This window comes from Poromitra crassiceps (assembly GCF_964638095.1).
Source record: "Poromitra crassiceps genome assembly, chromosome: 14".
NCBI classification, from domain to species: Eukaryota; Metazoa; Chordata; class Actinopteri; order Beryciformes; family Melamphaidae; genus Poromitra; species Poromitra crassiceps.
The window spans coordinates 21,686,093-21,701,744 of NC_139633.1; the positions used below are offsets into that span (position 1 = coordinate 21,686,093).

Here is a 15,652-nt window from a genome sequence, read left to right on the forward strand (position 1 = left end):
TTACAGTTTGCAGATTTATGGATATACGAGTGTAGAAAACCTGGCTTTTAGAATTTCAGAAGTTGTCTCTGCACCTGACTCAAGCAGCTTATCTGTCTCTCTTTAGGACCCAGATGCCAGCTACGATGTGAATGACGGAGACCCGGACCCTCAGCCGCGATACACACAACTTAATGACAACAGGTAGAAACCAATGTGGATGAATTTGATTTTCATTTGTTTCTTTGTCTTGTGGTGGGCAACGCATCCACCCACTCTAGTCCATAATGCAAATGATGTTGGGGGGGGGGGGGGGGGGGGGGGGCATAGTGTAACTGGATTACCTTGCATGCATTTATTCATTCATTCATTTATCCTGGTTTGTACAGTAATAAGAACAGTAACTGGATGGAGATCCAGTCTGTCACTTTCTGACAACTGACATGTAAATACGCCTGTGGCTGTTTTTCCCCAAATCTTGATTTTCATCCGCTGTTGAGTCTTAGGACGCCATTTATGAAACCACATCCAATTAAAAGCTACAGCCGACGGGGTTTGTTTCGTTTGGGAGACTTTAATTTTCTGTCTTTTTTTTACTTTCCATAACTGGGCAATTACTAGCCAACACAAACTCCCAAGTTTGTAGATTTGCTTCGGCCTCTTAAACCACGCAGGTTCCACCAGGGCCTTTCTTTAGCCTGGTTTATCAGAGCAAACCTGATCTAGGATTAGCCGAGTGCGTTGAGAAAGCAGCTTCATTGCAGCGCCCTCTGCAGGTGGCGTGAGGAGTTGTTTACTGTGCTGTCTTCCTGAGAACTGGTTGAATTAAGCTCATCTGCATTAATGAAACAGAGCAAATCTCTTGGCTCTGGACGTCATCTTCCTCCGCTCCGCCCCCCTCCCCTCCCCCCGCCTGCCTCCCCTTCCCTCCCTTCCCCCCGCCTGCCTCCCCTCCCCTCCCCCCTGACTTTAATTTGTGATTGGCTGTAATCTGCTGTTCGTGGGCCTTTGGCTAGTGAGCCTTTTTTTGTAAGTCTTGAGGCTCACCATGATTACTGATGACAAGCGGAGAAGGTTATAGTTAGGCACTGGTGGAAATCAAACGTCCCCAACTGAGACATGGGCCTGGAGCAGGCAGCAGGCGCGTGGAGGCCAGGGGAGGGGTACAGCCAGGGCTGCAGAATGACCCGTTCATACCGTAACTATGCTCGTGCTGTATGGGCTTTCTGGAAGGTGCTGCAGCACGGGACGAAGAAGATGTACTGTATAAAGAGCCTGATAATAAAAATGAACTCTACTAGTGCCGGGCATTGCAGACACACCCACATGCGCACACACACACACACCCACACCCACACCCACACACACACCCACGCACGCTATCACTGAAAGTTTTGATAAGCAAAAAAACACAGCAAACAATGCCGTGGCCTTCATATATTCACCAGATCTCAGCCCAGATGAGCACTTATGAGAGATTCTGGAGCAGTGCCGGAGACATTATTTTTCACGGCCATCAACAAAACACCAAATGATGGAATTTCTTGTGGAAGAATGTCGCATCCTTCCAGTGCAGTCGCACTCGGCATCGAAGCCAAGGTACGCTTAAGCTGTTCTGGCTGCTCACACAGTGGCCCACAGCCCAGCTTAGACACTTAATGTTGATGTTTCCTTCGTTTTGGCTGCTCCTGCTTCCAACCTCAGCTCACCCCCGCTCTTATCTCTTGCCACCCAGCTAGCTCCCTGTGGCAGGCCTGTGTGTGTGTGTGTGTGTGTGTGTGTGCGTGTGTGTGTGCGTGCGTGCGCGTGTGTGCGTTTCCCTCTCTTAACGGTGTCAACACCCCGATGGGCGGGCATGGAACTGCATCAGGTTGTGCTAGTGTGTGTAAGAGGCTGTTCCCTGCAGAAAGCCTGACTCTGTCCACCTCCATAAAGCTGTCTTTCTTTCCCGCCCTGTGAGGATGTCTCTGTAGCTGATGTTTGTACAAGACAACATGTGATCTCTAGCTGCTTCTCTTTCCAGGCTTTCCTCTGACTCGCGTCAGGACGCTCTCCAGTCCAAATCCACCTTTTGGCTTCTTCTCCGGGTTAAACTGGAGAAATAGTAGCCCTGAGTGGAGGTAAAACACGCTTTGCCTCCTGATTTAGTGCAGGACGTGCTAACATCAACATTTCAACTATGGCAGTCACAATCACTTTATTCACCAAGTACAAATATGCATTGATTGGTCAACTAACACAGTATCCTTTATCGTCCCAATGGGGAAATTCATCCTCTGCATTTGACCCATCCTCTACTAGTAACCTTCCTAGAACTTAGGAGCAGTGGGCAGCCACAGTGCAGTGCCCGGGGACCATAGGATCTCAAGTACAATGCAGGCGCTGTGTACCAACTGTACGTATCACTCTGGAAGTATACAATCCTCATGTACCAACTGTACATATCACTCTGGAAGTATACAATCCTCATGTACCAACTGTACGTATCACTCTGGAAGTATACAATCCTCATGTACCAACTGTACATATCACTCTGGAAGTATACAATCCTCATGTACCAACTGTACGTATCACTCTGGAAGTATACAATCCTCATGTACAAACTGTACGTATCACTCTGGAAGTATACAATCCTCATGTACCAACTGTACATATCACTCTGGAAGTATACAATCCTCATGTACCAACTGTACGTATCACTCTGGAAGTATACAATCCTCATGTACCAACTGTATGTATCACTCTGGAAGTATACAATCCTCATGTACCAACTGTACGTATCACTCTGGAAGTATACAATCCTCATGTACCAACTGTATGTATCACTCTGGAAGTATACAATCCTCATGTACAAACTGTACGTATCACTCTGGAAGTATACAATCCTCATGTACCAACTGTACGTATCACTCTGGAAGTATACAATCCTCATGTACCAACTGTACATATCACTCTGGAAGTATACAATCCTCATGTACCAACTGTACATATCACTCTGGAAGTATACAATCCTCATGTACCAACTGTACATATCACTCTGGAAGTACAGTATACAATCCTCATGTACCAACTGTACGTATCACTCTGGAAGTATACAATCCTCATGTACCAACTGTACGTATCACTCTGGAAGTATACAATCCTCATGTACCAACTGTACGTATCACTCTGGAAGTATACAATCCTCATGTACCAACTGTACATATCACTCTGGAAGTATACAATCCTCATGTACCAACTGTACGTATCACTGTGGAAGTATACAATCCTCATGTACCAACTGTACATACGACTCTGGAAGTATACAATCCTCATGTACCAACTGTACGTATCACTCTGGAAGTATACAATCCTCATGCAATGATGGATGAAATGAACTATCTAAAAGCAGTGTTGCAAACCGCAGTGTGATTAATTTCACTACACCCTACATTAGTCTCTCAGGAGGTTTTCTTCGTCTTCCTCTCACCGCGCTCTATAAACACCAGCAGATCGTTTGTCCTGCAGCCTAACTAATTAGCAGACTTGCGTAAGAATGAGCAGAAGAAAAGCGTTGTCCAGATGTACCTTTGAGACGAGCAGCAACCCAGAGACTAACGATGGGCCAGTGCCTCTTTCACGGCTCACAGAACTGCAATGATTTCTTCTCCACAGTAATTAAGCTAATGCAAGTTAGACACACCAAGTGAATGCCAGACTGTGTGTGTGTGGGAGGATTGGGACTCATACTAAGGGGGAAAACAATGCTACTGTGGACACCAACATTTAATTGTAATGTCAAAGTGATCAGAATAATTTCTAGGTTGAAATCAAGTTTGCTTACTTTACTGAACAGAGGAGAGATATATATTTCTTGGTGTAGCCCCCCAAGATCCGTTTGTACTCTAAAAGCATTGATATTATGATAAATGCACGACGTGGGCGACTCGTGAAAACGTATGAATGTTAATGGCGCTTTTGATCGGTTTTCAAATTTTGAGGAAAGAGTGAAAAGCATTGTTCAGCCTCGCTGTTGCAATTTCAACAGCTCTTTCACAAAGAGTGGAGGTTAAAGCCTCTGCCAGCCAGGAGAAAGTTATACTACACCTCCCTACCGTCTGGATTTAGATAGACACAGCTCATTTGCTGCTACATGTAGCACAGATTGCAAATTCCAGCCTTGTCGAGTGTTGTCTCTTACATGTAGCACCTTGGAGGATTGCACCATTTATAAACTTTTTATACGCCAAAGAACTTCTTTTGGCATCTTTCGAGGAGAGCAGGGTTTACCTGCTTTACAGGTTTGCTTTCACAGGAAGTACTTTACTTCCGGTGATGTCAAGAGAGCTGCACTGTAGGCTATCTGTATGACAACAGTGTCTCTATAGCGCATCTCTAGGGAGAAGTAGTTTAGGTGTTGCAGAGAGAGAGCTAATGATTCTGCCAACTGTGGGTATGAATACTAATCTGATTGTTAGCCTTGGGCCTGCAGCCGGCTGTAGGTGCTGTAACCAGAGTTAGTCTCTGCACCACATTCAGCTGCTAGGAGGCATGTATGTCTGGCTGTTTGCAGAACAACACTTCATTGGCATTCACCTTAATCTCCTTTTATCACTGTATATGTTGAGAGAATCCTGAGCTGTTGCACCATTGTTTCTTTTTTATGTGCTACAGCAGTGATTCCCAAACGGAGGCTCCACCTGGTGGAACGCACGAGCCTTGCTGAGCCTTGCCACCAACCTATTGGCAAATAAGATGTTTATCTCTTGTGTCGCTTCAATTTTTCACTTGCTTCATGTTGTGTTGGTTATTTGCGGTCTGACTCGGACAACAGTAGCCGACCCAGCTCCAGCTGCACCACCCTGGTCTACTGTGTACACACAGTATGATAAATGTGTGATATCTGTGTGATATTATGCATATCGGTAGTGGGTGGAAACATGCGTAATATCGCATTTTCTTTTGCCGACTTTCTGAAAATTGGATTAAAAGTTGCGATACCTTTGGATGGAATCCCAGCTACTGGCATTAGAAGGCAACGGGTGCTGTGTGTCGTTTGTTTTCATCTTTAAATCAAAGTGAAACGTCGGCCGTTTGGGGCCGTGTTTCACTGTCTTGGAGAAAGATCAGCGATATGTCGTCTTCAGTGACATTTCAAGAGGTCGTCACTAAACGGACGAGCTACAAGCAAGAATTTGGACATCAAATCAACTATTTGAAAAGCAGACCTGAAGAAATGCACAACGATGACCTGAAACTAAGCCAATAAAACATGGAGAAATGAGCCGGACAAATAACTGACATTCAACTATTCACTGATCTCATTGTGAATGATGCATCCAAGTGCGCCTTGGAAAGTTGGTGATGTCATGGTGTGTTGAATCACTGTACCCTTCAGGCTAGGTAGGAAATCTCGGTGTTTGGCGAGCAAACTACAGCATAGCTGGGATGGCTATTGGTCAAATTGTTATTTTAAAACATCGATATTGGCTCAGAATTTCACAATGTGTGTGTGTGTGTGTGTGTGTGTGTGTGGCAGCTGTGATATGAGAACAAGTGAAGGCATGGAAAAAGTGTTTTCAAATCGAAGCATATGCCCTTTGTAACGGCTGTTGTTCGTGTAGTTAGTAGAAAATTGATGTTGTGAGCAGCGCATACCACTTGGTCTTTAAGTGGACAGTTTGCCTAATGTTGCCAATTGGGTAGGCGCCCACACTAATTGACTGTTGCTTCTCTGAGATTTGTTTTGGTCTGCTGGAAGATAGTCTAAAGCTGAGTGGCTGAACATTCAGCCTGCTCAAAGGCGTGCAGAAAGGAAGAAAAAATAATGATTCTTCTTTATTAGACATTATGGACAACATTATGCATGCATGCATGCATGACCGAGTTAAACTAAACCCTGTGCTATCTCACACATTTGATTTGCATTTGTTTTTGCTGTGAAATGTTGTGTAAAACCAAATTATGCGTTTGCCAAAATAGCCAAGATGACACTAGGAGTGCTGCTTTTGCCAAAATGCCTGATATCTTGTGGTATTTGTCTGCCATGCATTTCCTGAGAATAATTGGCTATTTGTCAATCATGTAAATGAGATTGATTATGGTTTGAAGGTTCTTTGTTGCTCTCTAAAGTAACATTCAAAGAAAGCAGTAGCTTACACGGTTAACGTGAAGTTGTATTCAGCCATTTCCGTTCGTGTTTGTGCTGTTTAGTACGGAGACTGGCAATTATGTAGATGATTTAGAGTCACATGAAGCATACGTGCAGCTAATACACTCAGCAGGCATTGATTTCTGTGTTACAGTACGCAGTGCACAGCGTTTTTCACATGCAGTTGGATTTGCATCTCACTGTCAAGTCTACAGAAAGATTGTTGAACTTATTAAGGTTTATGTCCAGATGTGTTTTGTGATGAGCAGGATGAGCAGACGGTCCTGGAATGGGATCAGAACAGATCAGAACAGATTTGGAATGGGATCAGAACAGATCCCATTGAATAAAACCCTTTGAATGTATTTCACCACATAATCCTAATCCATCTCTGGTCATGTGACCTAACCTGCCATCGTATCTGACGGCTCCATTTAGTCGGCATCGATCATTTAATACATCCATGGTCAGCATGCTTTGGATTGCTTCAGGCAGAGTGGAGATTTCAACTTTAAGGCATAAGGAAGCATAGTGTTAATTTCTGTTCATCTTTTTAGATAATTTTTTGTTAAACCTTTGTGCCATTTGGAGTTGAAATATGCCAGTCAGCTACTACTGTAGATGATGCCAGTGTGTGAGGGGCATATTAATGACTTGCTGTGTTAATTTTTATCTGAGCGACTTGTTAATGAGTGATTGAGCAATGCCTTCCCTCCAGTGACAGGCAGCTCTCTATACCTGCTGTGCTGACAGTGTCTGGCTGTGTGTGACGGGAGTGATGCCTTTGGTGCCCTCCTGTTCTGCCTCTCACCTGTGTAGCCTCCTTCCTCAAACCAAGGGCCTTGAGGTTTGGTCCAGTGTTGTCAGAGCATCATCTCACCTCACATCCACATCACATCCACATCACATCAACATCCACATCACATCCACATCACATCCACATCACATCCACATCACATCCACATCACATCCACATCATGATCCACATCACATCACATGAAATGCACGTAAAAGAGTTCAGCCCCCATTCACTCCTGTAGTCATTACGAGCCCAGGGTGTCAGAAGAGTTGAACTCTGATAGTTTAAAGCTGAGCATCATTACTGAACATCCTGTTTACTGATCATCTTAGAGAATCAACATATTTTCCATCAGATAATGCAATCATGCACAATACAGAGATTTTGTGGAAAACCGCTAAAATATTCAGCACAAGCCTCATTTGCATTATAAATGAACAGCAAGCAATTGAATGAAGCATCATAGTACAGTATAGTCCTACTTGTTCTTTTTTTGTCATCAATTATTTATTGTGTGTATAAGGACGGGGGGGAGCGCCTTCACAGCCATAAAGGTGGCACGAGGCAAACAAACCAAAATGTACCACAGAGCCCAACCCACTCCACCCCCCACATGATGAAGCAGGCAGTGTACATCGATAAAAACACACAAACACAGAACAACAACCACTAACAACCCCCCCCCCCCCCCCCCCCCCGCCTGCTACCCAGGCATCTCACCACCATCATAGACCTAAACCAACAGCATTCAGACACAAAGGAATTAGAACTTATGCTAATTTCTTACATCATCCATGAGGATATCCACAGAAATAGCCAAGAGTATACATAATACAATGTGTGTGTGTGTGTGTGTGTGTGTGTGTGTGTGTGTGTGTGTGTGTGTGTGTGTGTGTGTGTGTGTGTGTGTGTGTGTGTGTGTGTGTGTGTGTAGAAGTAGCCAAAGGCATAGAGTATAGTATCATAATATTCTTAACAAGTAAGCAAGCAAGCACAGCTGAAAAAGATGGTTAACCACAAATATGTATAATAAGACACACACACATAATAAGACACACACACACACACACACACACACACACACACACACACACACACACACACACACACACACACACACAACGAATCTAGTAGCCTTGAGCAGCAAATCATATTTTGTTTTGACATTATTGTAATGGTGCTGTAGAAAGCTGCAGCTGTGCAATGTCCCGGTAGGAAGAGAGCTATTCTCTCACCAACAGCCAGGGCATGAGAGCAGCTAACAAGCAGCACCTAGTTAGCTCCAAAGAGGAGGTATCATTAAGTAATGGCCGACACTGCGTGAGGGGTGGGCTGTCTCAATAAGTGTATTTTTCTGAATTACTATAATTTACTATAATTCTGTCTCTCATGTCTATCCATGCGTAAATGATGGATAGAAACCTTTGCTTCAGGTCCAGTGTGGTTTGTCTCTTTGCAGGGTTTGTTTTCCTAGACAACCAACATTTTCCAAACAGAACTATTAGTATGTCTAAGCCACACAGTATCATTGTTCACATAAACAATGATGTCATGCTAGCTTGTGTTGCCATTGGATTGCATTACAAACGTGATTGTGTGCGCTAGTCAATATCTATGTGGTGGATCCTATCTAGTGCTGTTTTCACAGATCTAGTATGCTTGCCAAAAGATACTTGACACAAGTTTAACTGCTCAATGTTTCATTCCATTGTTTTGAATGTGGTTGCAGTACTGGTCTAATGGTAGTCGGTGTGCTAAATGCTGCTTTTGAAAGCAACTACTTGATTAATGTGGTGCCCACTGCACCTAATTGGTTGAGTCGGCCTCAGCTACATCAAAAGTGGTTTGCCCTTCAAATTACTTTCTGTCACCTTGCTTTTCCACAAAACTGAGTCTGACCCAAACCATCACAGAGAGACGTTTATTTGAATTATTAAAAGCCCACACACCTCAACTGACCATTTGACCTTGTGTGTGATTGGATCCACAGAGCATTCCCTGTTGCCAACCTGCAAATCAATATTTGGATCAAAATATCAATGTGTCACACAGACTGCACGTCACGTTGAGCTGGTAGCAGGGAACAAGCTGATTCCACCAGCAAAAAATAATCATCCAAAAGTTTCCTCCCCGCCAATGCTTTGTTATTCAGCAGAGCAGTTGAGCATACAGATGTGAGTGGGAACAGTAATGTGATATCATCTTGTATCCATTTGATCACTCTGAGAAAATCACTTCCAGGAACATGCTTAATGCAAGTAGGTGTTGCATAATGAGAAAGCATGGCGTTTGCCTCGGTAGTAATGGCGTTTGTGTGCCGTGAAAAGGGCCTATACGTCCCCAATAAGTGACTGTAATGAATGTGTCAAAGGGATCTTTGGGAGCGACTGGGAGGATGAGCCTGTGCACGCCCTGCATCCCATCATCACAGACACCTGAGCTGGGCCCTTATCAGCAGCTGCATCGCGTCCACACACAGATGCTGTAAGACATTCAACTCCAAAGTCAACAGAGCAGCACTTCCAAGAAAGTCAAGAGATAAAGCTCTCTGAAAAACCGTGCACATGATTGTGTGTGTGTGTGTGTGTGTGTGTGTGTGTGTGTGTGTGTGCATGTGTGCGTGTGTGTATAGAGTATTGTGCTTGTTTTATGTGCTTTTATGATCCAGGAGTTTTTCAAAATGCCTTGACACATCCCTCCCTGCACCAGTGGAGCGTGCTGCAGCGGGGCCTCTGACCCAGTCTAACTGAAGTCCCTTGACACTTGCGAGCGAAGAGGCTCCTCAGAGTCGGAGCGCGCCGAGGAGGAGCTGTGGCAGGAGCATTAACCTCTGGTCCTCCAGCTCACGGTGTCTCTGAAGACGCCTCAGGGGACGACCGGCAGATCCACTGCCACACTCTGACCCCTCTGTCAACCAGGCCAAGCCCACAGTCCTTATGCCCGTGTCCTTCGTGAAAGGAATCGTCTCAAAAATGTGTGTGGTTAAAAAATAAATAAAAAAATAAATACATGCATTATTATCGAGCTCAACAGGCACGTGACTTTTCGTGACGTAATTTGCCTCCATTTTCTCCATAGACATTTCGATCAATCCAAATATAACAAGAACAAGAAATAACAACGGGAAGATTTTTTGATTTTAAATCTTCCCGTTGTTATTTTTTGTTCTTGCTTAAACCAAATGTTTTATGGTCACTCAAGATTCTCTGGAAGACTTTTTGACTTGGTTTGAGCCTTAAAACTCGTTAGATTTGGATTGATCGAAATGTCTATGGAGAAAATGGACGCGGAACTTACTTGCGGGGCAAATTATGTCACGAAAAGTCACGTGCCCTTTTGAGCCCTATTATTATGATTATTATGATGATCATTATTATGATTAATGTTAATATTAATATTACTACTAATAATACAAAATTTAGCTTACCCTTGGGCTGTGCAGAGTTCTGTCTGTCGGGGAAGTTTACAAGCTCCTGGAAGTAACTCAAAGATTGGAGGCAATTCTTCCCTGCTCTTTAATAGCTCCTCCTGGCCAGCAGTTTTTATGGGCTACCTTCAATGAATTTGTGGCTCCGTTCTGCACATGGCCATACGCTGACACCAGATGTAGCCCTTGCTATCACTGGAGGACGTCCACAACTCACAGCCCGATGAGGTTTCGACGTACAAGTCTTGGGTTTTGGTACTTATTTATCTGGCTTGGCTGGAGACCCCGAGTCCCTGAATGGCTGCGAGCTCATCCGTTCGTTGCTGCTCTCTCCTCCTCTACAGTTCTGCCTCTTCCTCTGTGTGAGGCGATCTGCCCCCTGCAGGCCTGTTTGACAATAGCTGTGACGGGGATAGGGGGAGACTGTGGTTTTGACGGGCATTAAGAGTGCATATCTCCATCTGGCAGAAGGCGAGAATGCACCTGAGTGGAATGTGATGATCAGTCCTGGCTCCCTGAATCTGAACCCTGCGGTGCCTGGAGGGAGAGATCTTACTTGAGAGGCCTTTTGCGAAAACGGCAAATCTAATTCACAATTTCCTCCCTTGTGTGATGCCAGCATGCCCTCTCATTTCCCTTCCTTTGGCTGGAGTCAGGCCCTGTGGCCCTGTGGCCACTCCCAAGGTCACTCGTGCCAGAAGGGCACAGGCAGGCAGTATCGTGTGATCTCCACTCATCGACCGAATGTTGTTGTTTTTGGACATGGGGGAATTTAGACTTGTTTAAGAAAAGACAAGCCAAGAATCTGTCTCCATTATTACTTTTCCCCCTTTCGCTATTTAGCTTCACCATGATACTCATCATCAACCTTTATTTAAACAGGCAAGTTAATTAAGAACAAATTCTTATTTTCAATAACGGCCTGGTGGGAGGAAAAAAAACCTCCTGAGGGGAAAGGGGTTGGGGGGAAAATAAAAGCATAAAAGTTACACAGTAGCCAACAGTGAGTACAAGAACAAGGGAATCAGAGAAAAGGGGCAACATGGACAGCATCATGAGGAGCAACGACAAGTGTGAGCCATAGTGTTGGTAATTAAGTGATTGAAGGAACGGATGGAGACAAAGCTCTCCATTTTCAGGGTTTTTTGTAATTTGTTACTGGGGGGAAGCACATTCCGGCACAAGCGCGCTACCTAGGGGAATATATACAATCATTTAGCTCATTGGTAGGTGAATGAAACGAATAAGTATGATTGGTTGCCTTTAACATTCTTCTCTTTGTCCCTCCCTCCCTCTCTGTCTAGGCATGGCACGCGGTGTGCAGGGGAGGTGGCAGCGGTAGCCAACAATGGGATCTGTGGAGTCGGAGTGGCGTACAACGCCAAGATTGGAGGTAGAGTGAAAGAAAAACAAGTGGATGATTGATTTGATTCACCGAGGCTTCACTGTGTATTCGACCTGAGTTTCATCTCGCTTTTCATTTCTGACACCAAGACACTTGAAATACTTGTTCGTCTGCCGCGGTGTGTTTCAACAGGCTGTCATCAGTCTCTGTCCCAGGTCATTACGTGCCAGCGAGAGTGACGCGCGATATGCCATTGTACTCTGTGTTAGCTTTTGTGTGGAGTGACAGTACTGGAAAAACAACAACACTGTGATACCAAACTGCTACTATGTATTGTGAATCCGGATTATGTTGATATATCACGTTTACTGTTTTTCTTTGTCAGCTTGCATACAATTTTAGCTGCAATGCTTGCTATAACATTATTTACACACAAATTAAAGTCACAAAGGAAACCGTATTTCTATGGTGTCTTGCTTTTGGAATTTAGCGTGTTTCCATTTGAAACACATGTTAAAAGTTGACCATGCGAGGATGGTTAGGCACATTACCGTAAATTCCGGACTATAAGGTGCACCGGTGTATAAGCCGCACCTGCAGAGTTGACTGTTTTTTACATATATAAGCCGCACCGGTCTATAAGCCGCGGGTGTTTTGATGTTTAATTACCATATGTAAGGGTTCGTGCACAGAGGGGATTGTCGGAAAAGAGATGGCTGTTTGGGGAAGCTCCCATTTATTAACATTTCAACAAAACAAGTTGCATATTTGCATAACGTATTCAAGTGTTACCATTTAGTGCAATAGTAGCTACAGAACATGTACTGTGCTGTGTAAATTTAGGGGTCCTTGGCATGAAAAAGGTTGAAAACCACTGATCTACATTATAGCCTACAGTAGTACCATAACAAAAAACAAAGCTTACAGCGCTTGACGAGGCAATATCAATGGCTAAATTAAATGTGTTTTTTTTTAAGTGCAAAATAAAGTGCCTGTAACACGACAGTAAGCGCGTAAGCCTAAAGTTGCAGTAACACGGCTGCTTAAAATATACGGTAATCAGCCTACCAGAAAAGTCATTAATCCTCGTCTTCATCTTTTAGGCTAAGGTGCAGTACACGGCTGTAACCAGAAAAGTCAAGTCATTAATCCTCATCTTCGTCTTCTTCCTGCGTACTAAAACCACCAAAGTCCTCATCTTCAGTGTCGGAAACGAACAGGCTCAGGGTGGCTTCGTCAGCCACTCTCCTCTCTCCTTCGTTGTCGCTCTCAAAACCAACGAACTCCTCTTCGTCACTGTCGGAATCGAACAGCCTCTGAAGGCCCTCAGCTGGCGGCGTCCTCCTCTTCATCACGCAGCAGTCCAGCCTTTCGGAACCCGTTGGTGATCGTGGATGTTTTGACACTCCTCCACGCTGTCAGGATCCACTGGCAAACTTGAGCCTTCAGTCGGATCTGAACGGCACCTCGGCCGTCTGCTCTCTGTGTCAACACCCTGATGCCAAGGTTACGTGCTGCTGCTCGATTTCCTTCTTTCCTTCTTCTTCTCACCGCCATCGTCGTAACACAGCCAGTTCTCCATCTTTTGAAGCATGATGTTAGATTACAACGAGCTAGTTGTGTGGCTTAGCCTTCCAAAATGTTGCTGTTAGTTTTTTAGAATGTAATACATAGAATTGGGAATGTTACATTCAATTTCATTCAGACTGTCTTTCAGGCTCAATCGCTGCCTTTTTCCCCCCGGAGCGAGGGAGGAGGGAGGGTGTTTTACCGTAGTGGCTGAGAGAGCGTAGTGGCACAGTGCTCCAATCAGGTCGCGAGGCACATTTTTTGCAACATCATCCAATCAGGGTCTCGCTCTCGTAATGTCTGTCTTGCTCTCGTTCTGCCTCATACCAACATCCATAGATTTTGGAGGTTCCCGAGTGGCCGTTTGCTGAAAAAATCCATAGATAAGCCGCACCGTTATATAAGCCGCAGGGGCCAAAAAAGGCCAAAAAACGGGAAAAAAGCCGCGGCTTATAGTCCGGAATTTACGGTAAATAAATCTGGCACCTGTTTCTTCTCATTTAAACCAATCTGTCGTGACTCTAACCTACCTGTCTGAAAAGATATTACATCTTTTTTTTCATCAAATTTGAGGGGAGCAGCGCAGCTCCCCAGGTTGAAGTTGAGCACAAGTGGCAGATCGGAGAGCAGCGAGGAGCCGAGGCAAAGCCAAGGTGCTTACAGGCAGCACAGACTCTCCTGATTCCTCTGAGCCTCCAGTCTGACTCAACTGACTCATTTCATTATCTTGATTCCTCTGAGCCTTCAGTCTGACTCAACTGACTCATTTCATTATCTTGATTCCTCTGAGCCTTCAGTCTGACTCAACTGACTCATTTCATTATCCTGATTCCACTGAGCCTTCAGTCTGACTCAACTGACTAATTTCATTATCCTGATTCCTCTGAGCCTTCAGTCTGACTCAACTGACTCATTTCATTATCTTGATTCCTCTGAGCCTTCAGTCTGACTCAACTGACTCATTTCATTATCCTGATTCCACTGAGCCTTCAGTCTGACTCAACTGACTCATTTCATTATCCTGATTCCTCTGAGCCTTCAGTCTGACTCAACTGACTCATTTCATTATCTTGATTCCTCTGAGCCTCCAGTCTGACTCATTTCATTATCTTGATTCCTCTGAGCCTTCAGTCTGACTCAACTGACTCATTTCATTATCCTGATTCCACTGAGCCTTCAGTCTGACTCAACTGACTAATTTCATTATCCTGATTCCTCTGAGCCTTCAGTCTGACTCAACTGACTCATTTCATTATCTTGATTCCTCTGAGCCTTCAGTCTGACTCAACTGACTCATTTCATTATCCTGATTCCACTGAGCCTTCAGTCTGACTCAACTGACTCATTTCATTATCCTGATTCCTCTGAGCCTTCAGTCTGACTCAACTGACTCATTTCATTATCTTGATTCCTCTGAGCCTCCAGTCTGACTCATTTCATTATCTTGATTCCTCTGAGCCTTCAGTCTGACTCAACTGACTCATTTCATTATCCTGATTCCTCTGAGCCTTCAGTCTGACTCATTTCATTATCTTGATTCCTCTGAGCCTTCAGTCTGACTCAACTGACTCATTTCATTATCCTGATGCCTCTGAGCCTTCAGTCTGACTCAACTGACTCATTTCATTATCTTGATTCCTCTGAGCCTCCAGTCTGACTCAACTGACTCATTTCATTATCTTGATTCCTCTGAGCCTTCAGTCTGACTCAACTGACTCATTTCATTATCTTGATTCCTCTGAGCCTTCAGTCTGACTCAACTGACTCATTTCATTATCCTGATTCCACTGAGCCTTCAGTCTGACTCAACTGACTAATTTCATTATCCTGATTCCTCTGAGCCTTCAGTCTGACTCAACTGACTCATTTCATTATCTTGATTCCTCTGAGCCTTCAGTCTGACTCAACTGACTCATTTCATTATCCTGATTCCACTGAGCCTTCAGTCTGACTCAACTGACTCATTTCATTATCCTGATTCCTCTGAGCCTTCAGTCTGACTCAACTGACTCATTTCATTATCTTGATTCCTCTGAGCCTCCAGTCTGACTCATTTCATTATCTTGATTCCTCTGAGCCTTCAGTCTGACTCAACTGACTCATTTCATTATCCTGATTCCTCTGAGCCTTCAGTCTGACTCAACTGACTCATTTCATTATCTTGATTCCTCTGAGCCTTCAGTCTGACTCAACTGACTCATTTCATTATCCTGATTCCACTGAGCCTTCAGTCTGACTCAACTGACTAATTTCATTATCTTGATTCCTCTGAGCCTCCAGTCTGACTCATTTCATTATCTTGATTCCTCTGAGCCTTCAGTCTGACTCAACTGACTCATTTCATTATCCTGATTCCTCTGAGCCTTCAGTCTGACTCAACTGACTCATTTCATTATCCTGATT

The 15,652-nt window shown here is 44.3% G+C and overlaps 1 protein-coding gene across 2 annotated transcripts in view; it reads left to right on the forward strand.

Moving 5' to 3' along the window:
* furina (furin (paired basic amino acid cleaving enzyme) a) overlaps positions 1-15,652 on the forward strand; it is a 118,066-nt gene that overhangs the window by 75,195 nt on the left and 27,219 nt on the right. For both annotated transcript variants that reach the window (XM_083651121.1, XM_083651122.1), the window contains exons 6-7: positions 107-183; positions 11,640-11,728. In XM_083651121.1, coding sequence (XP_083507247.1) covers positions 107-183; positions 11,640-11,728 — 166 coding nt within the window. The remainder of the gene's footprint in view (positions 1-106; positions 184-11,639; positions 11,729-15,652) is intronic.